Source organism: Melospiza melodia, chromosome 24, assembly GCF_035770615.1.
Source record: "Melospiza melodia melodia isolate bMelMel2 chromosome 24, bMelMel2.pri, whole genome shotgun sequence".
NCBI lineage: Eukaryota > Metazoa > Chordata > Aves > Passeriformes > Passerellidae > Melospiza > Melospiza melodia.
Window position 1 is genome coordinate 3,380,270 of NC_086217.1, and position 23,975 is coordinate 3,404,244.

The 23,975-nt window shown below is 49.3% G+C and overlaps 1 protein-coding gene across 1 annotated transcript in view; it reads left to right on the forward strand.

Annotated features, from left to right (window-relative positions):
* The first annotated feature begins 3,199 nt into the window (after nt 1–3,199).
* MYO15B (myosin XVB) overlaps nt 3,200–23,975 on the forward strand; it is a 30,003-nt gene continuing 9,227 nt past the window's right edge. The window contains exons 1-29 of the mRNA XM_063175473.1: nt 3,200–3,271; nt 3,782–3,856; nt 5,366–5,423; nt 6,962–7,092; nt 7,197–7,292; nt 9,650–9,885; nt 9,966–10,144; nt 10,821–10,893; nt 11,318–11,524; nt 11,616–11,695; nt 11,886–11,983; nt 12,166–12,253; nt 13,561–13,671; nt 13,810–13,904; nt 14,953–15,174; nt 15,659–15,755; nt 16,265–16,462; nt 16,708–16,897; nt 17,012–17,102; nt 17,637–17,844; nt 19,254–19,369; nt 19,904–19,963; nt 20,677–20,752; nt 21,833–21,951; nt 22,163–22,281; nt 22,655–22,796; nt 22,931–23,042; nt 23,340–23,500; nt 23,755–23,867. Of these exons, the coding sequence (XP_063031543.1) occupies nt 3,854–3,856; nt 5,366–5,423; nt 6,962–7,092; nt 7,197–7,292; nt 9,650–9,885; nt 9,966–10,144; nt 10,821–10,893; nt 11,318–11,524; nt 11,616–11,695; nt 11,886–11,983; nt 12,166–12,253; nt 13,561–13,671; nt 13,810–13,904; nt 14,953–15,174; nt 15,659–15,755; nt 16,265–16,462; nt 16,708–16,897; nt 17,012–17,102; nt 17,637–17,844; nt 19,254–19,369; nt 19,904–19,963; nt 20,677–20,752; nt 21,833–21,951; nt 22,163–22,281; nt 22,655–22,796; nt 22,931–23,042; nt 23,340–23,500; nt 23,755–23,867 (3,479 nt within the window). The 5' untranslated portion in view covers nt 3,200–3,271; nt 3,782–3,853. The remainder of the gene's footprint in view (nt 3,272–3,781; nt 3,857–5,365; nt 5,424–6,961; nt 7,093–7,196; nt 7,293–9,649; nt 9,886–9,965; nt 10,145–10,820; nt 10,894–11,317; nt 11,525–11,615; nt 11,696–11,885; nt 11,984–12,165; nt 12,254–13,560; nt 13,672–13,809; nt 13,905–14,952; nt 15,175–15,658; nt 15,756–16,264; nt 16,463–16,707; nt 16,898–17,011; nt 17,103–17,636; nt 17,845–19,253; nt 19,370–19,903; nt 19,964–20,676; nt 20,753–21,832; nt 21,952–22,162; nt 22,282–22,654; nt 22,797–22,930; nt 23,043–23,339; nt 23,501–23,754; nt 23,868–23,975) is intronic.

Below are 23,975 nucleotides of genomic sequence, written 5' to 3' on the forward strand. Positions count from 1 at the left end.
GAAGGAAGGGTTCCCAGTCCATCTACCATTCCAGAGCTTCCTGGCTAGGTACAGGGGTGCCCTGGCTTGGGATCCCCCAGCCCTGGAGGATTTGTTCTCTGAGGACTCCATGTCCAGCCCTGGTTTTTGTCACACCCTCTCCTCCTGTGCAGGTATGGGCTCCTGGCTGGGAGCAGCCCCAGCAGCTTGGAGCAGAGGGAAGGCTGTGCAGCAGTGCTGGCCCACGTGGTGGGGAACCCCTCAGATCTCTACCAGATTGGGGTGACAAAGGTGATGTCTACAGACAATCTCATCTGGATTGCACAGCCCCACCCACCATTCCCAGGCTGGCAAAGCAGGAGAGGAGCTCAGCCTCTGCCCACAGAGGGAGGGCCTTGCACACCTTCCCCTCTCACCTTTGCCTCTTGTCCCAAGTACTAAGAAGGCATTTTTAGCACTTCAGATTACCAGTAGATTCCAGCTCCAGGCTATTGTGGCATGGCCAAGCCCTTTGTATACCCAGCATTCCTGGGCTTCTACTTTTGCTACCTGCTAACCTTCATCACTCCCTGATTCCCTGTCCACCCCAAATGCATCCATCTCTGTCACTTGCACCTGTGCCTCCTGCCCTTCCCAGTCTCCTTAGCAAGAACCCTTAAAGGCTACACAGGGATTAAACCAGCAGTTTTTATTATTGATCAGCTCTGGGAGAAGCTGCTGCTTGCCTGTGGGTCAGCAGCTGCTGCCTTTGCCCAGGTGTTTCTGAAGGAGAAGGGCAGGCAGCTGCTGGAGAGGCGATGGCAGCAGAGGCAGAGCTGGGCCGTGGTCACCCTGCAGAGGAAATTCCGCCGCCTCCTCCAGCGCCGGCGCTTCCGCCTGCTCCAGGAGAAAGTCACACTGATCCAGGCTCACTTCCGAGGCTACCAGGCCAGGTCAGGAGCCAGGGGACAGCCCAGGGACAGCCCTTTGGCCTTGCCAAGGGACAGCCCAGGGACAGCCAAGGGACAGCCCAGGGACAGCCCTTTGGCCTTGCCAAGGGACAGCCCAGGGACAGCCAAGGGACAGCCCAGTTACAGCCCTTAGGCCTTGCAAGGGACAGCCAAGGGACAACCCAAGGACAGCCCTTTGGCCTTGCAAGGGACAGCCTTTAGGTCTTGTCGAGGGACAGCCAAGGGACAGCCCAGTTACAGCCCTTAGGCCTTGCAAGGGACAGCCAAGGGACAGCCCAGGGACAGCCAAGGGACTGCCTTTGGCCTTGCCAAGGGACAGCCAAGGGACAGCCCTTTGGCCTTGCCAAGGGACAGCCAAGGGACAGCCTTTGGCCTTGCCAAGGGACAGCCAAGGGACAGCCAAGGGACAGCCCAGGGACAGCCCAGGGACAGCCAAGGGACAGCCCAGGGACAGCCAAGGGACCGCCTTTGGCCTTGCAAGGGACAGCCAAGGGACAGCCCTCTGGCCTTGCCAAGGGGCAGCCAGGTAGGGATGTCCAGGCCCCTCCTCATGTTGGCTCCTGGCCTGCTCTGTGTGTGTCTGTGTGGCTGATGTGTCCCCCATCAGACAATTCTTTTCTCACCCTCTAGGAAGCGTTACAGGAGGCTGAAGAAGACTTTGGTGCAATTCAAAACCGTGATTGTGATCTCCAGACCTTTGATTCAGTGGAGGAAGCGCTGCCAGGTAACAGCAGAGCAAGGTGTGCAGGAGGGGCTGTTCTGCCCTAAGCAGAGTGAGACTGGGTGAGGCCAGGGCAGGGATGGCTTTGGAAGGTTTGCTGGCAGTGAGGTGAGGTGTCCTCACCCAAGGAGGTGTCCTTCACCCTCTGTCTGACACAAATGTCAAATGAAGGAAGCAGAGAGGCGGGAGCCTTCTCTCTCTAAATGACATGCACAGTTGGCACAGGTATTGCAAACAGAGCTTATTCATGGGTCTGGCTGTGTGAGCTAGGGTGGGGATGATGCCTTCAGGTTTAGCTTTTATATTTTTCAGATCGTTACTGCATCAGTGTATAACTCTCGACTCCATAGGGAATGTTAGTAAGCTCTCTTCACAGTTTGGTCAGACAAAACAATTCTTCCAGGCCTGAGAACCAAGGACAGCCTCAGGCCTGAAAAATACAAACAAAAGGGAATTGGGGGAAGCAAACTGGGAGAATGTGACTTCATTACCTGAAGCTGTAATTGAACAATTAACCCCTGATATGCAGATAGACCAAACTTGTATCTGTCTGAAAAACTCATGGCCATTGTCCATCTTGAGTGCAGCCTCTGCCAGGCTCCTGCACTGCCCAAGGTGTATCTGTTGAAGGCCTTTAATGAATACCCACTTTATTGTCTAACTCAGTCTAGCCTCTGTTCTTGGCAGCCACTCCAGACATCACTGCTCTACATGAGACAAGAGCTGGTGCCATCTGTGCTCTTCAGAGCTGCTGTTCTGCTCAAGCTCTAAGGAGGCATTCATCTTGCTTTTTCTATTGCCCAGGTCAATTACTGATGGTGATTGAATTGCAAGATTCTTTCAGTCCATGATGATCCTCCCTTATTCCTTACAGCTGCCTCAGGCTGCTCAAGTCCTTGGCCCCTTGGAAGTCAGCTGGGGTGAGAACAGGATGGCAAGTTTTTGAGAAGATGGAAAATAATGTACAGGAGAGAGCCATGGTTCTGTTCAATGGGTATAATGTATTCTGCACAAACTATTACAATAAAATTGGGAAATTAAAATATTGCACCTGAAGGGTAAGGGCCATTTCCTTATTATTAAAGGGCCATTTCCTTACTATTAAAATAAATCTGGAAAGAGGAAATCAGACCACTCCTCCTTAGAGTAGCAGTAACATCTCATAGCTTCAGCTTTACAAGGGAAGGACCCAGCACAGATCCTGGCATGGCTGAGGGCAAGGTGGGGCAGAGGGTTAAGACAGTTGATGCAGACCTGCAGAGGTGCCTCCTTCAGCATGAGTTTCTGTTCTGTTTCTTGCCCTTCCCACTTGGACAGGATCCAGATTTTCTTTCTCCCAGGTAACCACAGCAGTGCAACTCTTTTGAATCTGTTTCTGTTCCTTCAGTGTTTGTTTGCTGAGGTCTCTGTACATGCAGTAGCAGCAGCAAAGGTCTCAAAGTTCACCTGCTGCAAAGTTCCTCCTTTCCCCCACCCCACAGCCCTGCCCTTTGGACTTTAGCTTGTCACTGTCTTTCTCAGCCCAGCCCTCATAAGCTCCCATGTAGTCACAGTGCTCTGCACCACTGACAGGCAGGAGAGAGGCAGAGAAGGAGCCAGAGACCCTCCTTCCCCATCTCAGGTGAGTGATGAGGCTGGGGAGCGAGAGAATGGATGGGGAAGGGCAGAGCTGTGAGGGAGTTTAGCTTTTGGCATCCCTCCCACCTTTCTAAAGGATTTCCTCTCCATGGACAAGTTCATCAGTCCTGTTCAGGTTGTTATCAGGTGCTCTGGTGCTGAAGGAGGTGGGTGAATATTTCTGGCAGCTGCTGGGAGCTTTTGCCCTGAGCCACATCAGATGCCCAGCAAGGGAAGGTGTGGCAGGATGCTGGGCAGGTGCTGCAGGTGCTGCTGGATTGTGCCAGGAGGGGCGGGAGGTGTTCCAGCAAAGCTCAGGTCTCTGCCTGGGCAGCCCCTTCTCAATACACTGTGTTGGAGTCCCAGGAAGGCTCTGTAGCTGTTCTGTCATTCTCTCTGCTGGAGCAGGACACCATCTCCTGGCCATCCTCAGCATCTGCCCCCAGAACAGCTGGAATTCACTTCATACACATATCTTCCCACCCTCTATCCCCTTTTCATCTCCTAACAGCAGGATTTAGAGGAAAGGAAACAAAGAAGGAGCTCCCTGGCCTGTGCTGACACAGAAAATAGTCCCAGCCAAGGAATGGTGAGTTTGTCAAATGGTCTGGGAGGGTCTGAGATCAAAACAATCAGGTTCTCCAGGTGTTCTCCCTCCCTTGTGCCTCCTCAGGCCAGGTTTGCTGGGGAACTGCAGAACATCTAGAGGGGGCACACACATGTCTGGAACCTGGTACAGAATGCAGGTTAGATGGTGCCAAGGGCCTTCTAATACAGAAATATCTCATTAGTTCAGTGTTTCCCATGCTCTGGGCACAGCCAGGCACCATCAGCCAGTCCTGAGCCCGAGCTCTGTGATTGCTCACAGCACTGACCTGCTCTGCAGAGGTGGAGGGAAGATTATTTTTGGCAATCATCTTCTGTTGTGAGGGATGGGAATGAGACATTTCTGCGTAAATGTATTGACAGAAGCTGATGTAGAGGAAGGGATGTATTGAATGCTTCCCAACACTTTTAGCCTGTATCAACACTTCTAACTAATGCCATTATTGATGTGTGTTGACTGGACACACATTTGCTGCAGTGTCTGTATCAAGGGAATCTGAATTGATATTATCCACAATTCTGTATAGATCTGTCAGTAAGAACAAGAAAAATTAGCCCTGGGTGCTCATCCACCTTCCTCAGGTGTGGATCCAGAACTGTGGAATTTCACAGTCCTCTTCCTGAATACACCGTTGAAAAGCCAGACTTGAAGTCAAGTATCTTATGAGCAAAACCAAACTGATCAAAAATGCTGTGAATGTGTCTTTAAGTGGAGAGAGGTGTCAGAATAATGTGCTGCTGACAAGAGGCTGTACTATGCAGATCTTAAAAAAATCCCCAAAAAACAAGAAACAAAAAACCCCAAAAAACTCAGGTTTTGGGACCTTAGCTTGGTTTTATAGTGCCTTAATCTGAGTAGTTCTGTCTGAAATGCCCTGAGCTGACTCTACATGCAGCGATGCTGACACTGTGTTGTATTGGCCCACCTGCTTCCTACCCTGCAGCAATGCAAGGTGTAAACCAGTGAAAAATCAAAACTCATTGGCCAGATTCTCCTCTGGATTACCCAGATACAGATCTGAGCTTTCCTAGGAACCTCCAACATATATCAAAGATCAGAATCAGTTCTCACTTTATGCTGTAGCACCTTTGGATACAGAAAAATCAAAAGAAAACTGTCAGGAAAGGGCAGGAGGAAATGGCCTTTACCCTTCAGGTGCAATTTTTTCAGTGCAATGTGCCACGCTTGATAGGAATGAGGGATGAGTCAAAGAAATCCAACTTTCCTGTCCTTCCCCTTGTGGCAGTTGGTACTTTATTTGGGAATTGCTCCCCTTTCCCTCCTGAGCTGACCCATGTCACAAGCTGTGTTCATGCAATACCCCCCTGTCTGCAATGGCTCTGAATGTTGTGGATGCAGAAGTCACTGCTTTGGCTCAGATGCTCCATCCCTGTCCTGGCAGCTTCTCCAAGGCAGTTTCACCCAGTCTCAGCTCAGGCTGTGTTTTTTTTTTCTCTGATTTGTTTCTGACTGATTTGTTTCTGTCTCCAGGACGTGGGGCTGCTGGAGATCCCTGCAGAGCTCGCAGCCCTCCTGCACTTTGTTGAAGGTGAGAAATCCTCCTCCTTCCCTCCCTTTCCTGCACTTTTCACTGAGTATTTCCTTGTTTATATCAAAGTGTGTCTTTGTTCTCCCTGCTGCCTGTCACTGGGCTGGTTTTGATTCGTTATCATTGCAGTGTAAATATGATAAAGGCAAATGGTACCTTGGATGTTGTTTCCTGACAAGGTAGGGAGGAAAAGCAACTTGGGCCAGGGGGCAGAACACCAGCTTGAAAATCAGTATCTTTGTTAACTTTTCAGCTCTTCTTTTGAACTGGGCTGGTAGAACTGATAGCAGGGATGATGCAAAACTCTTTGGTCAAAGTTATGTGACAGCAAACTGCTTAATGAACCCAGATCTCCGGCAGAGATGGGTATCTGGGGTGGAAAAACTTAAACCCATCTTTTACCTACTCTAAAATCTTTAAAGAAGTTGAAGGGGAAGAAAACAACAGTTTTGACAACTTCAAAGAAATATTTTTAGGTTTCATTAAAAATTATTTTAAAAAAATTAATTTCATTAAAAATTATTTAAACAAAGTTTAAAATAGAAGGAAGGAGAAATAGGGTAACAGCTTGACTGTGGAACATGTAATAATTTGAGATATAACAATTTATCAGTCCAAGGACATAACAATATAATAACTTAAGGATGTAACAATGTAATAAATTGAGTATGTGTTAATTTATTAATTTAGGAATGCACCAATTGGATTTCAAATCACCAAAATAAGTGCAATAATTTCACAAGCTGTTGATCTGACCCTGAGCATTAAGTTTTGTGCAGTTGTGTTTCCTCTGTAGCTCTCTGTACAATGTGAATATTTAAGCTGCAAATAGGTTGAGGCAGGATTTGCCTCTCTGTGTCTGTGTGGTGTCAAAGCCAAAGCCAGCTGTGCCTGTGGCCTTCTGTGGGGGACAGTGAGGGACACAATCAGGCAGAAGAGTCTGGTGAATTGGAGCAGACTGTGCTGGATTCCCAAATAGCTCACATTTCATGGCAGAGCCCTGCAGGAACTATCAGCTGGTCTAGTGAGCAATTTAAGCCAGAGGGGCTCAGGGAACAGTGAGACTGCTGGAAATGAAAGCTGATGGGATGTAAATGGGGAGGATTGGAGAGCATCAGGGACACAGCTGGAGGGAGAGGAATGCACAGGAGCTGTGCTGCACTGAGAAATGCCTTCATTTAGTGATGTTTGCTCCTCTCTTATCCCTGAGAAATCCCTCATTACAAAGACCTCTCATTTCCTGGGGACGGGGCAGTTGTCAGCAGTATCTGTATGAGCTCAGCATTTCCTGCCTTAAATGCTGCAGTGCAGCCTTGAATCTCCAGGTGTTGCCTGGGGAGAATGGTCTGAACGATCAGAGCTGTAAAATCTGAGTCCTTGTGCTCTCAGGGAGGTGAGGCTGTGCCTGCTGGGGGTCTGAGGGTGTCCCTGCAGCCAGGGCTGGGTCAGGGGCTCAGCAGGGCAAGGTGCAGGTCAGCAGGAGCTGCTCTGTGAATTGCTGGTGTCCTGCCACCCCACCAGACCTCCTTCCCTTGCAGGCCGACACCAAGCACAGGCCAACCAGATAACTGAGACACAGCCCCCAGAAGTCAAGGTCAAGGATGACCTTTCCCTCCCACCCACCATCAACAGCCATCCCTTCTCCTCCTTCATCAAATCACACTTCCAGGTGGGAACTCTTTACCTCTCTTCGCTGCCTCCCCTGGGGGCAGACACACTGGTTTTAGCAGCACCAGGAGCAAATATTTCTACCTTTATTTTGTTTCATTGTAGAAGCCAGATTTCCCTGTCCCTGGTCAGCCTCTGCAGCACCCCTTAACCCACCTGGATGCTGAACACCAGGAGAGTGCACTTGAGATAAACAAACTGGTAAGAGATGTTGTTCTTGACCTTGCTGGGAGCAGGTGGGCACAGACAAGGTTTTGATGCCTTTATACAACAAGTTGCTGGTGGTGGATACTGTTCTTACAATACATGGAGGGCTGGAAAAGCAGAATAAATTGCTCCTTGTAGGCCCTGGAGCAGCCTGACAGAGATCACACACAGCCCCTTAAGGTTGCTGTGGTTTTGGGGAGGCACAGACCAGGCACAGACTACTGGGATCAAAGTGAATTGCCTGGTGATGGAGCCTCAGAATTGGGCAGGACATATAGGAATAGGACTGCTAAACTTTAACATCCCAATATTCCAGACTCAGTAGCAATGATAAGGGAAGTCTGTCTCAACCACTTACTTGTCTGTCAGTCATAAAAATGTTTCATTTAACCCAGATATTTTCCATGATGTGGTTTATAGCAAACATCTCAATTGCACCTCAGGCTCACAGATGTGTCAGTACCCAACAGGGGACAGGGAACTGTTGTTGAAAGGCTGGAAAAGGGCAGGGACTTTGTCATCAGGAAAAGTACACCTGGAACCACACCCTCACTGTAGTGTTTGTGTGAAGGGGATGGTGCTATTTCATCTCTGTGGATATGAAACATCTATTTCTTTATATTTCTTTTTTAAAATGGTTGAAAATAGAATGAAACTCCAGATACTTTCTAAGTAAATCTGGTCATCTTTTTGGGAATTACATGGAATTAAAATAAGCCCATTAAGAAACTTAATACCTAAAAAGAGTCTCTTGTTTTGTCCTTGTGATCCCAATTATAGAAGAGCATAAGCTTCAATAAAATCTTGTGAATAGGATTGTGTTTAAGCAGAACACTTATTTTTCTAAAGATCAAAACTTGCTAATGAAGTAGGGATTTGCTGCAAAGAATTCCATGAGAACTAAACAACCACCATCTCCCGTTTTTCTCAGTGAATCTCTGACACACTTGATATCATTAAGTGTTTTTAGAAGTGTTGTTATGCTTAAATGTTCTTTCCAAAGCTGTTGATTTTAGAAAAAAAAAATTGTGACATATTGAAGTGTAGAGGATGAAAGAAACCATTCTGTACCTAAGGGTGAGAAATACAAACTAAAAAAGCATTGAAGATGTTGATATGCATAGCCAAGAAGCTGAATCACCTCAGTGACTGTGTTGAGACACCACATCTCATAGTACTTGGTATAATATTAATTGTACCAAAGGCTTTGAACACTCAGTGGGCTCAGTAGCAAATATCCTATGGTAATTTACTTGTGTGCTTGAGCCCTGCCCAAGGGGAAATATTTTGCCCTAGACCAAATTCTGAGTCATACCTCAGAAGAGACTGAAGTCACCCTGACTTTTAGTCAGGATCCAATCTTTATAAACGTTGCCTCCCAAATTGCTCAACACTTTGGTGGTGCACAAAAACCTGAGGACAGGCCCTGTTGGGGAAGATGAAACAGGAAAGCCTTATAAATATGATTGTCTGGCAAAAGATTTTGAGAATATAGAAACTATAAGCAAGACTGAAATGAAAGCAAGCTTTGAGATCCCTTAGTTACTGAACAATGGCAAAACAATGGTGTGGCTGTGCTGAAGGTGATCCCCTTTAGATGAAACAACACCCTCTGCCTGCAGACAGGCCCAAGGGTCAGAGCAGATCCTGCCAGCTTGGCAGAAGGGGCCCAAAGAGGAGTTTTTAGGGTTTAAAATGTAACACAGTATGGTAATGTAATGATTCTTATAGGCTGTATGTAAATGCTACAGGATTTTACCTTGTGCTAGATTGGTTAGTGAGAATCAGAATATTCAACACAGAAGATTTATTGTATTGTAACGAGAACCTCACTCTCTTACCCCTTTTACTCTCTTACACTTTTACTCTCTCACCCTCTCCTCCTCTCTCCCCCTCTCTTCTCTCAGCCTGCCCTGAGCTGTGGCTGGCAGCTCCCAGCAGGGCCCTGCATCCAGGCCCTTTGCAATAAACCCCAAATTCCACAACCAAAAGAGGATTTATTGTATTGTAACAGGAACCTTGCCCTCTGATCCTCTCTTTTACTCTCTCATTCTCTCTTTACCATGTTCTTGCCTTCTCTCTCTTCCTCTTTGGGCCTGCTCTGAGCTGTGGCTGGCCGCTCCCAGCAGGGCCCTGCACCCAGGCCCTTTGCAATGAACCCCAAGTTCCAGCCCTGGCTGCAGAGATCTCTCATCTCCATCCATCCCCACCATCATACCCCTCAACGCTCCTACAAGGCCTCAGTCTGATTGTTGGCCACAGCAGCTCCTGATGTCTCCAACTCTTGCACCAGAGTTTGGGACAGGGGGTTACAGCTCCAGTTCTCTCTCTCTTGCCCTGGATCCTTCCAGATTTTGCGCTTCATCGGTGACCAGAGCCTCCATGGCTGGCAGGAGGTCCTGCTGGGCAACTTCATTGCTGGCAGAGGTTTGAGGGACGCTGCTCTGCGTGATGAAATCTTCAGCCAGGTGGTTGCCCAGAGCTGGAGGAACCCGGACGCGGAGCGCAGCCGGCGGGGCTGGCTCCTGATGGCCACTCTGCTCAGCTGCTTCGGCCCCTCACCTGCACTGCAGAAACCTCTGCTGAAGTAAGAGGAGAAAAGGCCAAGGCAGGCTCACAGAGGGGTTGGGAGGGGTGAGCAGTGCCACATGCAGTTCCTTCTCCTAGGTTTGTGTCAGACTATGGCATGGAGGGCTACAGCGCCGTGTGCCAGCGCAAGATGCTGAGGGCGGCCCAGTGCACAGGGACAGGGCCTGCGCCCGCCCGGGCTTACCCTCCCACCCAGCTGGAGTGGACAGCAAACCAGAGGAGAGGGAAGATGGTGCTGGATGTTCACACCTTTAATGGTAACTCACCCTTCTGCCCTCCTGCTGTCTTTCAGTCTCTAAGGTCTTTTCCAGTGCAGAAATCAGCATTGGGGAATAATTCCCTCAACTAAGCGAAGTGGGTCAGAACACTGTTTGCTGGTACAGCCATGGGGGAAACAAGCATCTGAATTTAGACCCAAAACTTGTAAAGTCTAGGCCTGGTGGGACCTGTTTCTCAGGCTGAGGGATGAGATTGTCCTAGGTTTGGGCCCTGCTCAACAGAGGGTTATTCATCTCTCCAGGGTTGCTGTCCATTACAGCCCACGCAGCAGGATTTTGTTACAGGGACTTTCTGCCCTTCTCAAATATTACCTGAAGTTGCCTCTTGAGCAACCAGCAGCTCTATGACTTGAACACAGAACATCCCTACTCTGGCTCCTTGTGAGTGGAGTGATCCCCAAGCAAACCAGGACACTGCAAGGGTTTTCACCTGTCAGGTTGGAAATGCCAACCTGTGCCATCAAACATGTTGATATTTTGGATGTGAATGTGGTGAATGTGTCCACGTGGAGCCTTCCATGAGCTTTCAGGCCTCCTGTGGCCCTGCCCAGGAGTGTGTGAGACTTTCCAGCTGGGCTTGTGTCCCATGGAATGTGGGTGCTGCTTTGGGTCCTGCCAGGGAGGCTCTGGGCACTGACTTTGCTCTCTGTGCCAGAGGAGAAGTTCTCAGCTGAGGTGGAGTCCTGGATGACTGGGGAGCAGTATGCAGCCTGGATCCTGAGTGCAAGGTACTGCCAGAGGATGGGAGCAGGTCTGGGGGTGTGAGAGGCTGTCACCAGCTTTAAGGCTCAGCCTGCTTTGGTCTGCAGGCTGGGATTTATATGGTTAAATGTAGAATACTCAATTCTTGCCCACTCCAGCCTGTGCTCCCTTCCTCACCCTTAACATAACCCTCAACCATACACAATGGGCTTCTTCAGGAACAGATCACTGGTGTGATCTCTGACAGCAGCTTCAGAGAAAAAAAGAATTTATAAAAAGGATAAATCTTGAATTATTCTAGATGTCTTCCAACCCTGGGCACTTAATAGTTGATTCACAACCTAAATCTAAAGGATTTAAGCCAGGATAGACAAGGCAAGAAGAAATTGAATGTAATGTTTTCCTTCCTCTCCCTTTCCCCTGCCTGCCTGGACACCTTTCCCTTCCCAGGGGCTGTGACAAGAACACTCGAGGGTGGTCTGTCTCCATGTTCACTGGCAACACGTGGCAGGACCTGCTGGGCTGTGACTTTGTGCTGGACCTCATTGGAGAGATGGAGGACACCAGCAACTTCATCAGCTCCTCCCGGGCCCCCACTGAGTACCCCATCACCCCAGAAAGGGACAGGAGCATCCTGCAGCCCTCTGACCTGGACATGTGAGCCACCCATTCCTCATGCCCCACCACCCATGGCCCTGCCACCCATCTTCCAGCACTCTGGTTCTCATCTCGTTTTCCTCTTCAACAGGATCCCTCCTGCCCCAGGTATCCAGGCCCCTGCCTTCCCCCCACCCAGCCTCCCTCCAGAGCTTGTTGGTCTCCATCCAGGTGAGCTTCAGCCCAGCACTGTGGCTGACACTGGGAAGGGCCAGGTGGGCCCCAGCCAGGGCATCAGGGCAGAGGGGGAGTCAGGTGATTCTTCTTGTTGTAGACTCCACTCTGAGCCATGACTAATAGGGCCTGGAGGCAGGGGAAGCTTTCTTACCTGCCTTGTCACCAGACTTCTCTCTGCTCCCAGATCCAAGGTTTAGAGATGACCTGAGGGTCCCTGTGGGCTTGGATCACTATGTGGATGATCTCTTCAGCCCTGTGCTGCATCAGAGCTCCAGAGCATCTGTAAGTGCCCTGATGTTCCCTCCTGCCTTCTCTCTGCAGCTCTCCTGTCCCTGTGACTCCTTCAAGGTTTTCCTGCCTATTCACTGCCCCTGCTCAGCGCAGACACACATTTGAATGTCTTTCCCTCTGGGAAGTCTGTCCCTCTGGGCTCAGATAACTGTTTTGGGTTTATTTTGATGCAGGATATGGAGAACAGTGAGAATCTCACCAGACGCATGAAAGGAGGTGGGAAGATTGGCCCCACACAGAGAGGAATCTTTCCTTCTACAGGTCTGTAAGGCCATGGGGACACCTGGGACTACATCACCTTCAGTGAGCACCAGTCAGGGAGCCCCTTAAATGCTAATTATTGCATGTTCAGCTGGTTCATGCAGAGCACTGGGCTTTAGCACAGGCTGCCCTCCTTCTCCCAGGTGAGACAGATGCCTTGCAGAGGTGTCAGATAAGGGAGCTGCTTTGTTGTGCTTGTAATGTCTCTTCTGAGCTGGCCTTGGGGTCAAGGCAGCAGGTATCTTGTTTCTGACCCAGGCCACCTCTTCCCTAGACAAATATTTGTAAGTCATGTATTCACCTTCTATTCAGCCCATGCTTTCACAGAGCAGTTGGTGCCTTTATCAGGGGTGGTTTTAATCTTTTTTATTACTTCCTTGCAGAACTTCCTGTCATCTGTAGCTATTCCTTGGGTTAGTAAGTCTGAACCCTGAAGAGGTTTTGGTTTGTGTGTTTGGTTTTCTTTACTTTTCCTCATTTCTGTGGAGCTGAGACTCTGGCATTTGCAGCAGGGTGGAGTCAAACACCAATATATTAATGACACTGACAAATCTGAATCTGCAGGGGTAGGAACACACCCAGCAGTCTCAGAAAGGTGAGGAATGTCCAGTTCAGTCATTCCTGAGACAGGAACTACTCCTGGCTATTGGATAGGCTCTGGGGCATGACAAGCCCTGTTACAGATCACTGGCCTGAGGCCAGCTTGTCACTTACCTGGCTTTTTAGATGAGGGAGGTGTATGATGATCATCCCATTCTCACTGGTGAGGACATAATGATCCAGTAGATTTGTGCTGGGTGCTGACTCCTCTCAGCAGAGTCTAACCCCCCACCCCTTGCTCTGCTGGCTTCACACTCAGTGGGGTTTGTTTGTGACCCCATATGGGACCTGACTGCTGGGAGCAGAGGAATTCCTTTCTCCCCACAGCTCCTCCCCATGACACACAATGTTCATCCAGCCTTGCCACCCACTGCAAAGAAACCAATGTGGCAGTCCCAGCCCCAGAGATCTTTGCCCAGTCCTCAAGAGAAAGCCTCTGTAATCATACACAGGCAGGAATTATTTATAAGCTTAATCATGAAGAATGGTGGTGTCCAAAGCTAGGCTGCAGAAAGAGAGTCTGGATACTGCTGTTTAAAATCTGGCAGGCCAACATTTTTCTTAGGTTTCCTTTTTCCACCTGAGTGTTGCTGTGTCCTGCTGTGTTTGGTGCATGTGCACAGCACCAGAACTGCTCTCTGGGGTTGCTCAGGATATTCTCATTTGGGATTCTCCAAAGCACTGTGCACTTGTTCTTTTGCCTCCAGGCTTCTCTGGAATGACCCAAACACCAGTTTACCAGCCCATGCCCTCCATGATGGGGATGCCAGCAGCCATGCCCATGATGCCAGGGGTTGGTGGGGTTGCACCTATGCCAGGTAATAGCAGAGTTTCTGTAACTGCACAGGGGAGGGGATGGAAGGGGGCTGTCAGTGACACCTGTGCATTTCAGTGTCAGGTGAATGTGGGGAATGTTCACTGTAGGATTTTGAAGATGTGTGTGTTATCTTCCACAGCCATGGTGATGCCCCAGCCCGTGGTTCCAGCTGTGGATCCCAGCCAGCTGGCAGCACAGCAGCAAGCCTTTATCAACCAGCAGGCCATGCTCATGGTGAGTGAAGGGCCCCAGGGACTGGGGAAGAGCCACACCTTGGTGTTTGTGCCTGGAGGGGGAGCCCAGCTCTCCTCTTTGGGCCTGTCCTGTGTCACTCTGGGCTCACGTGCTGGGGTGAACTCTGTTTTAATCCCCACTATAAAGTGGGCATTATTTAAGGCTGCAAAACTGGGAACCCTTTTTGCCCCCTTTGTGTCCGTGGGGACCCTGAGGCACCATCAGTGAGTGAGGGGCAGAGACAGGAGCAGGCCTGAGGAGATTCAGCTCTAATTCCCATGGGTGTTAAGCTGGGATTTGCTACAGATGCAGGCCTGCAGTGTTCTGCTTTCTGTGCAAAGCCCTGTGAGTGCAGGTGTTGAAGTGAGGGGAGAACGACCATCCTGTGATGCATCGAACTCGATTTATTGATCGATCAGCCAGTTTAAATAATAGTGTTAACGAACTTCATGCATATTCCAAAATCCAAGTTTATGATAAGCTAACAGAGAAAACTCTAACCACACCTTTTGTTTTACAATACTGTTAATTGTTTACATGAAATAAAACCAGTGTTCCCACTGTGATATGAACAGTTCCCAAAACTTCCACATCTGTTCTCAGGGTGCCATCTTTTCCCAGAGAGGGTGTTACACTTGGGAAGACTGCCTGAGAACCTTATTGTTTATACAATGATGCCTGAGAGAGTCTAATTGTTTATAGAAATCAGGCTGGGAACTGCTTTGGAACTGCTTCGCAACTACCTTTTACTTTTCTCTCAATTGCATGGCTTCATGGCCTTTTTCTTTAAGCCATGCCTGAACTAAACTCCCGACATGCAGGGCAGCCCCAGGCTGGCAGCTGAGCCTTTGGGGAGTGTTAGAAGCTCTGCATCCTTGGCCAGGTGGGAGAAGACTCCCTGGCCTTGCCTTGACCACACACTGGGAAATTTGCTGTGCACTATGTGGATGCTTTGGGATTGATTAACAGTGAAAAAACAGGACAGGCTGTGACTGATGGCTGGGTTTGTGCTGCCTAGAACTCATGGACATTGCAATTCCTTCCCCAGGCCCAGCAGATGACCCTTCAAGCCATGACCATTTCCCAGCAGCAGCAACAGCAGGAGCTGCAAAAGCAGGAGAAGTCCCTTGAGAACTCCAGGCCAAGAGTCTCCAGCCCAGCCCAAGCCTCAGCCCCAGCCACTCTCCCAAAACCCAAGAAGCCTCCCAGCAGCCAGGCTGCTGCAGCACCATCAAGGTCTCCAGAGCCACCAGCTAAGGCCAAAGAGCTGGTATGAGAAACAAGCAGTGGTGCATTTGGTTTGAATTTGTGTTTGGTGTTTGCTCTGTGTCCATTCCTGTGTGGCCCTGGTTTGGCAGAGAGGAGAGCAGAGATTTGTGCTTCCTGATGATACTGAGACCTTTCAAACTCTGCTTGCTGAGTCTCTAAGGATCAAACCTCAGTGGCCTTTGCTCTGTGGAGGTTTGGCTGCAGGGTTGGCCAATTCATTTCATTTAAGCTGAAATTTTCCACAGGAGAATTAATTACTCTGAGATCTTTATCATCCAGGAAGGTGTGTTGGGCCTCTAACATAATCCTCCTTCTCTGTGCTTGGCTGAGGGTTCCTTGTGTTAGAAAATGACCTACTGGGACACTCTTGGATGTGGAGAGGTTCTAGATCAGAACAGTTTGAGACAAAATCACCCCTGAGCTGAAGGGCACTGCAGAGCTACTGCTGGCTGGTGCTAACTAAACCAGCTGTGCACTGTCTGCAGGATTATGACTATGTGGAAGAGGAGTTCTCCAGCAGTGAGGATGATGATTGTCCTCGGGAAACCTTCCAGCAGAAGAGAGAGTACTTCCAGAAGATGGGTGAGTGTCTGCCACTCTGGGATTTCACTCATCAGAACACCTTCCTGGCATGCCCAGGTGTTCTTGTCTCCCTGTCTGGAATCCAACTAATCCCTGCAGGAGCTGTTGGTGATGTGTGTGCAGGAGTTTGGGGTTCCTGTTCAGGAGCTGCTGGTGATGTGTGTGCAGGAGTTTGGGGTTCATATTCAGGAGCTGCTGGTGATGTGTGTGCAGGAGTTTGGGGTTCCTGTTCAGGAGCTGCTGGTGATGTGTGTGCAGGAGTTTGGGGTTCCTGTTCAGGAGCTGCTGGTGATGTGTGTAGGAGTTTGGGGTTCCTGTTCAGCTAGCTCCAATTCAGATTGTGAGCTGTAGTGGGGCCAGTTTTCTAGAAATCTCTGGGCGTGTGACTGGGACATTCTCCCTCACTCTAGAAAAGGGGTTTTTGCTGACTGATGCAAGAGTGGGAACTGTGCCATCAGTGCCAGGTTTTGGTTTGGGTTAGATTAGCTCAAGTCCCCCTTTCTATGCAGGAGAGCAGCACATCCGAGTGAAGAAAGTCAGACCTAGCAAAACCTGGACTCCTCCAGCAAAACCCCAGCCAACAGAGGAGGAGGAGGAGGAAAAGAGAGAGGAGATGGAGAAGAAGAAAAGAGAGGAGATGGAGAGGAGGAAAAAAGAGGAGCTGGAGAAGAAGAAAGAAGAGAAGCCTGTCCCTAAACCAGAGCCAGGTAAGATGTTGGGCAGTGGAGACTCAAGCAGGTTGACAAGGAAGACCTTTTCAGGAACACCAGGCCAGGATTTAGGCAGAGGAGGAAAGGATCTGACTCTTCTGGGAGTCTGCATCTGAACAGGAGAGGAAAGAGGAATGTACATTTCTAGTCAGCATCAGAGGGAAAGAAAGGGAAGGTCAAGAGATGAAGGGATTTCTCCTGTGTCTTTGCTGGACTATTGATTAAGGCTGTCACCCCAACAGCTCCTGCTTCTCCTATTCCACCTCCTGAGCCAAAGCCAAAAAAGGAGACACCAAAACCAAAGAAGGAGCCGCCTGTAGTGAAGCCTTCAGGCCCTGAGAAGCGTCCTGCACCCAGCCATGAGATCGGGAACATCATCAAAATGTACCAGAGCAGACCAGCCCCTGAGCCCCAGCCCATCCAGCCCAGCAGGTGAGAGTGTGGGATCCCCTGTGGGCAGGAGGGACATGGGGGGGTCTCTATCTCAGCTCTGCCAGGGCTCCATTGTGCCCAAACCCCATAATGCTGCTCCATGTTCCCTTGCAGGAAAGTATCCAAGCCATTTATAAAGAAGAACGACCCCAAAAATGAGGCTCTGGCCAAGCTGGGAATGATGAACCCCTCACCTCAGCGATCAGTGAGTTCTTTGCTCTCTGGTTACTTCAGGAGCTCAGCAGAGAGAGCCTGTCCATCCCATTTCCAGCAGGCTGGGATCCCCTGGTGCTGCAGCAGCAGCCAGGTCATTTCTGGTTGGGTTGTGAGATAGCTGGGAGCTCACACCATGCTCCAGCCCACCCTAGACTGGTTCCAGTCTGTAAAGTCATCTGAGGTCCTGAAGAAAAGGCTCTGGAGCAGTAAGTCCTACTGTGAGATGCTAAAGGCTGATGTGGAAGCAAGCTCCAAATGTTCTCCACATTTGGCACCAAGGCTTTGGCTTGTTAACATCCTTTTTTCCTTTCCAAACTGGAGGCTTTGATCTCATATACTTGGTCCTCTGGGTTTGGTTGATCATCTCTTTGTAGATTTTGGTTGATCTAAAGGCAGTGGTGGACTGTTCACACAGATTTTGCTCCAGGGGCTGCTGCCACAAGATGATTTAGAACAGCAGTGTCAGGACAGAGCCCAGCAATGCAGGGAAAGAATGGCTCAAAGGGGTTTTTTTGTCTTGCAGCCATCTCCTGTGCCACAGGAGAAGAAAATACCTCCACCTGTCAAGCCCAAGCTGGGCTCAGCTTCCAGCTCTATCAAGGAAAAGCAGCTGCCTCTCTTATCCATCTTCAAACCAGAGGGTGCCCCCCCAGCTGCCCAGGCCCCTTATGCTCCCCCTCTTCCCCCAGCAACACCTGAGGACCAAGGCAGGCAGGAACCCCCAGGGAAGGGTGAGTATTTGTTTCACCCCTGTGGGATTTGGTAGGGCACGGAGGGGATGGGGCTGGAATGAGCCCAGAGAGTCCTGGCACAGGTCCTGGCACCAGGCAGCGTGCCAGGGACTGAGCTGTGTGACACCAGGGAGGTGCTGCAATCTCATCTGTGAGCAATCAGAGATGTCACAGTTCCAGCCTGGCCCAGAAACCAGTGTGGCACTTCCCAGCTCTTAACTCTTCCCTTCTGAAAAATGCAGCTAAAAATAGAAAGGTCCTTGGGCTACAGCTTTATCAAGGTCCAGCCCACAATACTTTTATTGTTTGCCTGCAGCATAATTAGCAAAGGAGCAATTAGTGGGTGGACTTTAGACCAGGGAGCAATGGGAAGCCAGAACTTTCACCTTTCCCTCTGGAGGGACCTTAGAGATAGGCTGAGGAATAGGGAGTGTTTCTCAGAGGGAGGCTGAGCCTGGGAGACCTTGGATACATAAAGAATGTTTGGATGCTGCCCATTTTTAAAAAGTAGAGCTAATACTTATCAGCAGTAGTTTGGAAGTGTTATTCAGTCTTAGTTTTGCGTCTGAATTTCAGTGTGAGCCTGAATTCATTTTATACATTGGATACCTGTACCAAGGTATTTCGAGCTGTTAAAAATTCTCATCAGCATCACATTTCATACCCTGCAAGGAACAGTCAGTCAAACACATTACTGAAGGACTCCATCCTGCAGCAACATCCCTGCTATAAAAGAATTTCCCTGTTAGCTCCTCCTCTCTTAAAAAAATATTCTTTAGGAAGTCCTGTGAAAGTAAATCAAAGTTACTGCATTAGCCTGAAAAATTCCTTCGTGCTTTGGAATAGGGATCTAGAAATAGCTGAAGTATGGGAATTACAACATTATTTGTCTATGGACTCTGAAGTTTTGAAAGTTTGAAGTGCTTAGATGAAGACATTCCTGCCTCATAAAGTGAGAACTTTGAGCAGTTGCCTTCAGACTGAGCCTGTCTGTAACACATCTGCAGAGAGAGAGTCTGGTGCTAGTTTTGGGTGCCCTGAACCAGAACCTTGCAGCCTCCAAGCTCAGGGGAGAACTTTTATGTCCCTCTGAAAGCTTTAGCAGCCTGTTTATAATGACACAAAGTGAAACCTGTGTCTCCAACCTCAAGCACTGGGGCAGTGTTTCGTGTGGGAGGCTGAGTGCTCCCCGTGCCTGGAATGTTTCTGTTCTTAGCAATGAATTCGTGGCTAGACAGTGGAAGTGTAATTTCCAGAAATTCTGGGAATGACTGGTTTGTGCTTCAGGAGATTCCCTGACAGGAATATTCCATCAGGAACTGTCTCCTTTCTCCTGGCAGGTCTTTGGTGGGTGGAAAGGACCTTGTAACCCTCACATCCCATCTTCACTGCTTTTTCTCCCCACACAGACTCTGCTGTGACAGTGGCAGGTGATGATGGGATCAAGACCCAGCTGTACAAGCTCACCACCAGCGTCAGCTTCTCCTATATCGACCCTGCCTGGAAAATTTTTCTGCGCAAAGAGGTTCAGTTCCTCAGCTGAGGATTGGCTTGGGGGAAGCTTGTCCCATCTCTGGTTAAAATGAGTTTATTTGGTCACAGGCACTCAGTGTAAGATCAGAGCCCAAAGATAATTCTGGGATCACAGATCCAGGAGTTGGAGGCAGGGAATCATGTCATGGGGAATCTGGTCCTGCTCTGCCTTACTGACACTTGTGTCTCAGTTTCTCTACCCGTCCTTTTTTCCCTCTATAGAGCACTGAGATATCTAGAACTGAGTTTGTTATTGCTTGGTGCTTTTCTGTTGAAACAGTACAAATGTGATGAAAATCAAGCATTGGAGAGTGTGCTAAACTCACCAGGGTTCATCCCTTGGTCTGAGCACTCAGGTTTTGGTTCTTCACTCCTGGTCCATCTGTTTACATTCACAGTGTCTCCTCCCTGCCTGTGCCTGGAGATGAACTCACTCCTCCCTGGCAGCAGGGCATATGAATTGCAAAACATCCCCAGGAGCTACCTCTGCAATATCTGTAACACCACTATTGTCCTCCTCTTGCAGGTGTTTTACCCCAAAGAAAATTTCAGCCACCCTTACTGTCTGAACTTGCTGTGTGAACAGGTAAGCACTGGAGTGTGGCTCAAAGCCAGTTGTCTCTCTGGGGACAAAACACTCCATAATTACATTGCATGAGTTACCTGCATGTCTCCATCCCCAGCAGTCCAAGTCTCTTCCCCAGATCCATCCAGTTCCTGTTCACTCCTCTCTGAGACTCAGTTTAGCAGCCTCAGATGCTCCAGCTATCTATACAACAATAAAAGAACTTTTATTATTGCTTGATACAGCTTAATGATGAACATTACCTGTTTACCACCAGGGTACTTTTGGCAGCAGGTTTTATGTCTAGTCATAAGATTAATGAAAAACATATATATAATATGAGTGCTTCAGTAAATTGACTATTCCATCACTTTTCAAAATGACCTACTACATTTTTATGGAAGACTTCCTTGCTCATGCAACTTTTCATTACTTTTCCCCTTGTATTTATTTAAAGACTGGGATTCAGTAAACAAATCACTAATCTAGGACTTTGAGGAACTACTCTAGGGCTATTCCAAAAGTAATACATACCACTGTTTTGGATAATGGTTACTGTAACACCTTTATTTACTTTTCCTGCAAGTTCTCCTTTTCCCTTATTATTTTAACTGCTACCTCGAGTGAGACAGGTTAAAACACCTCAGGAGAAATTAATCAGCATTCTGACATCATTACAACACTGCCAGGTTTGGCCTTTGCAATGGCAGCCTCTCTGTTCCCTTGCTCTGCAGATCATCCGTGACACCTTCTCCGAGTCCAGCTTTCGGATCTCCAGGGAGGAGAAGCGCAAGATGAAAGATCTGCTGAGTAATAACCAGCCCCATCACCCCTTCCCCTCTGTGCCCATCCCAGCTCCTGCTCAGGAATGGAAAACTGGCCTCCAAGCCTTTCAGTCAGTGCTAAGGGCAGAGGAGAAATGTTTGTCACTGCAGCAGGAAGGCACATTTGTAGAGTGCAGTGCAGGAATGTTTGTTTATTCCAAATGGCCCTGAAATTTCTGTGAGCCAGAAAAACTTAGTTCTGAAATGTTTTTTTGTGGGGAGGGGAAACTGAAGCCCAAGAATAGGATTTTGATTTGTTTCAAATTCCAACTGTCATCTCTGACATGATCTTCATGGAGAAAGGGATAGAAACCAGTAGTAGATTGGTATGTGCAAATGTCCTTTCCCCTCTACATGTGGTTTGCTGTGGGGGTACCAGTCGTTGGATTTTCTGGGTCTGGATTGAAGGCACTTGAGACAGTAATTAATGTTCAGATTCAGTTGTTTATTATTTCCTATCAGTAAAACAGTCTCACTACTGTGAGTTCAGCAGCTTTTCATTAGAAGGCACAAAATGGCCAACAATCTCTTGTTACAAGGTCTTTTAAGACTAAACTATCCAATTAAGAACTGACACCTAGATTATTTTCCCTTTTAACCCAATAACTGATCTCAAAGAGCTGCAATGGGGACTTCTCCACCCAATTACAAAATGCCACCCAAACCTATGAAGAAGGAGGAAGAAGAAGCATGAAGAAGAAACCCAGGATGGCACCCTGTGCCCTCCATCTTGCTTCCAATTACAGCATATTAAAAATGCCCAAACCTCAATTTCTCACCCAGTGATACACCTACACTACTCTCTATAATCTATTTCATACTTTTGTGGATTCTAGCTTATCTTGAAGTCTAGGAAACTTTCTTCATGAATGAGGGTCAAAATCAGTGCTCCCCTAGGGGTCAGGGCATCCCAGACCAGACAGAGAAATATTCCCTGTGATGCCCTGGGTTTCCACAGTTTGCTGTGCTGTGAGCACAGAGGGACTGCTGGGAAGGAATCCCTGGGAAGAGGGAGACTTGGCCACCTTTGTCTTTCTGAACAAGTAACTGTTCTGTGACCCTGCAGTGGAGTTCCGAGTTGGCAGCAATGCCCAGTCCATCCAGGAGGAGGGGATAAAGAAGAGGATTGTAGTGGCTGCTCGGGACAACTGGGCCAACTATTTCTGCCGCCTTTTCCCAGTTCAGGTGAGCCTTGATTCTCTCACCAGACCCTGGGCTTGCTTTAGCTGTGGCTCCAGTTCGCTCTCTCTGTCCCCTGCCTGGCCACACTGCAGTGATTCTGTACCTTCCATACCCTGCAGGGTTTCACACCCCTTGCGTGGCACCTCCTTTCCATGGTGCCACCTGTGCAGGTGGGATGGAGCCTTTAGTTCTCTCTGCTGCACTTCCCTTTCAGGGTGAGAAGGGAAGTGATGTGCAGCTCCTGGGTGTTTCTCACCGGGGCATGAGGCTGCTGAAGGTGGAGAAAGCAGCTGGATACCATCCTGAGCACCTCAAGATCCTACGCAGCTACTGGTGAGCAGAAGGGCCCTGGCTGCTGCTGCAGGACAGTTTGTGTCTGGCAGGGTGTTGGAGGCAAACTGGATGGAGGAGCTGAAAATTCTGAGTTGTGCTGTGCTCTCTAGGATTACCCTAGGCCAGCTGTGACTCACTGACCCTCGTTTTAATAAGTCTGGCTTCTCCTTTTCCTTCCTGCCTTGAGCTTTGCTTACAACAAGTGAGCGCTGGGGGTGAACCAGCCCCGTGTGCCATCACAGAGAGCTCCTCAGGGTGAAAGCCATGAGCAGCTGGAGAATGGAGAATGTTGAGGCATGTCTCCATTCCCATTCCTTGGAATGGGCTCCCATACCCACGTTCTGCATCCCAAGCATGCTGGCTTGTGTTCCAGCTTTGCAGAGGTGCTGTCAGTGGAGATGAAAGGCAGCAATTCCCTGGAGTTCTCCCTGAAGACAGAGCAGCTCATCCTGCACTCTCCAAAGGCTCCGTGCATCAAGGACATGGTGGAACTCTTCATGCAGGAGCTGAGGCAGGTGAGGCAGCAGCTGGAGGGCAGTAGGGAATGAAGGTGGTTTCCCTGATGAAACAGAGATTGTCCATGGGGTGCCATGATCCAAGCCCTCCAATCCTTGGGATGAGATCTGACCTGGCCATGGCCTTTCCCCAGGACACCAACTATGTGGTGGCTCTGCGCAGCTACATCGTGGATGACAAGAGCCTGCTCAGCTTCAACAAGGGCGACCTCATCGAGCTGCTGCCCATGCAGGGCGTGGAGCCAGGTGAGGGGGAGTGTTGGGGTTGGCAGGACCAGGACCAAGGGCCTGTGGGATCCATGGTGCCAGAACCAGAGGAATACAGGGGGGGCTGGCATCATCAGCCTCCAGCTCTGCCAGACAAGCCTTGACCCAGTTGCCTCAGTTATAGGAATATATGTTATATATACATATGTGTGTGTTTCCTTAGAATGCAGGAAAACCTGGTGAGTCTGATGCTCTCCTTTGCCAGCAGAGAGCTTCAGTGCTTGTTTCTCTTGGCAGCTGCCCTGATTGCTGACCCTTTCTCTGTTCCTGTTCCAGGGTGGCAGTTTGGCTCCACGGGTGGCCGCTGTGGTCTCTTCCCCACCAGCCTGGTGCAGCTGGCTCCTGCCATTGACTACCTCAGCAGCAGCATGGACAGACGGGGGGAGCACAGGAAGGGCACCAGAGCTCCCCCAGAGAGCAGGAACACCAGCAGGGAGGTGAGCAGCCCTTGGGGAGGGACACCCAGGCCACATGGCTGGATTCAGTGGGGCTGCCATGGCTCTGGGAGTGTCTGAGCTCTGAGGGCACAGGGAAGATGATGAGGGCTTAGTCTTTGCAGACAAGACACTCAAATCCATCACAGTGTTGGAGGGGAGGCACCACACACACACACGAGGCCTGGCAGCTGAGAATACACACTGCAGAGTTCCTCAGCTGATGTTTTAGGGTGGGTTTGGTGGTGTTCCTGCAGAGTTCTGTCCTCAGCCTGACACCAGAAGCCACCAGCACCATGTTAGTGCCCGCTGGTGACCACTACACCATGATTGACTTTGCCACCGCCTACTTCCGAGAGGCTCAGTCCGTGTGAGTAGCCTGAGCTCCTTCCCCAACAGGGCCTGGGGAGCCTGACCCACCTCAGGCTCCTTCTGGGGGTGTTTCTTGGACTCTCTTGGACATGTTCCCTCTCCTCTG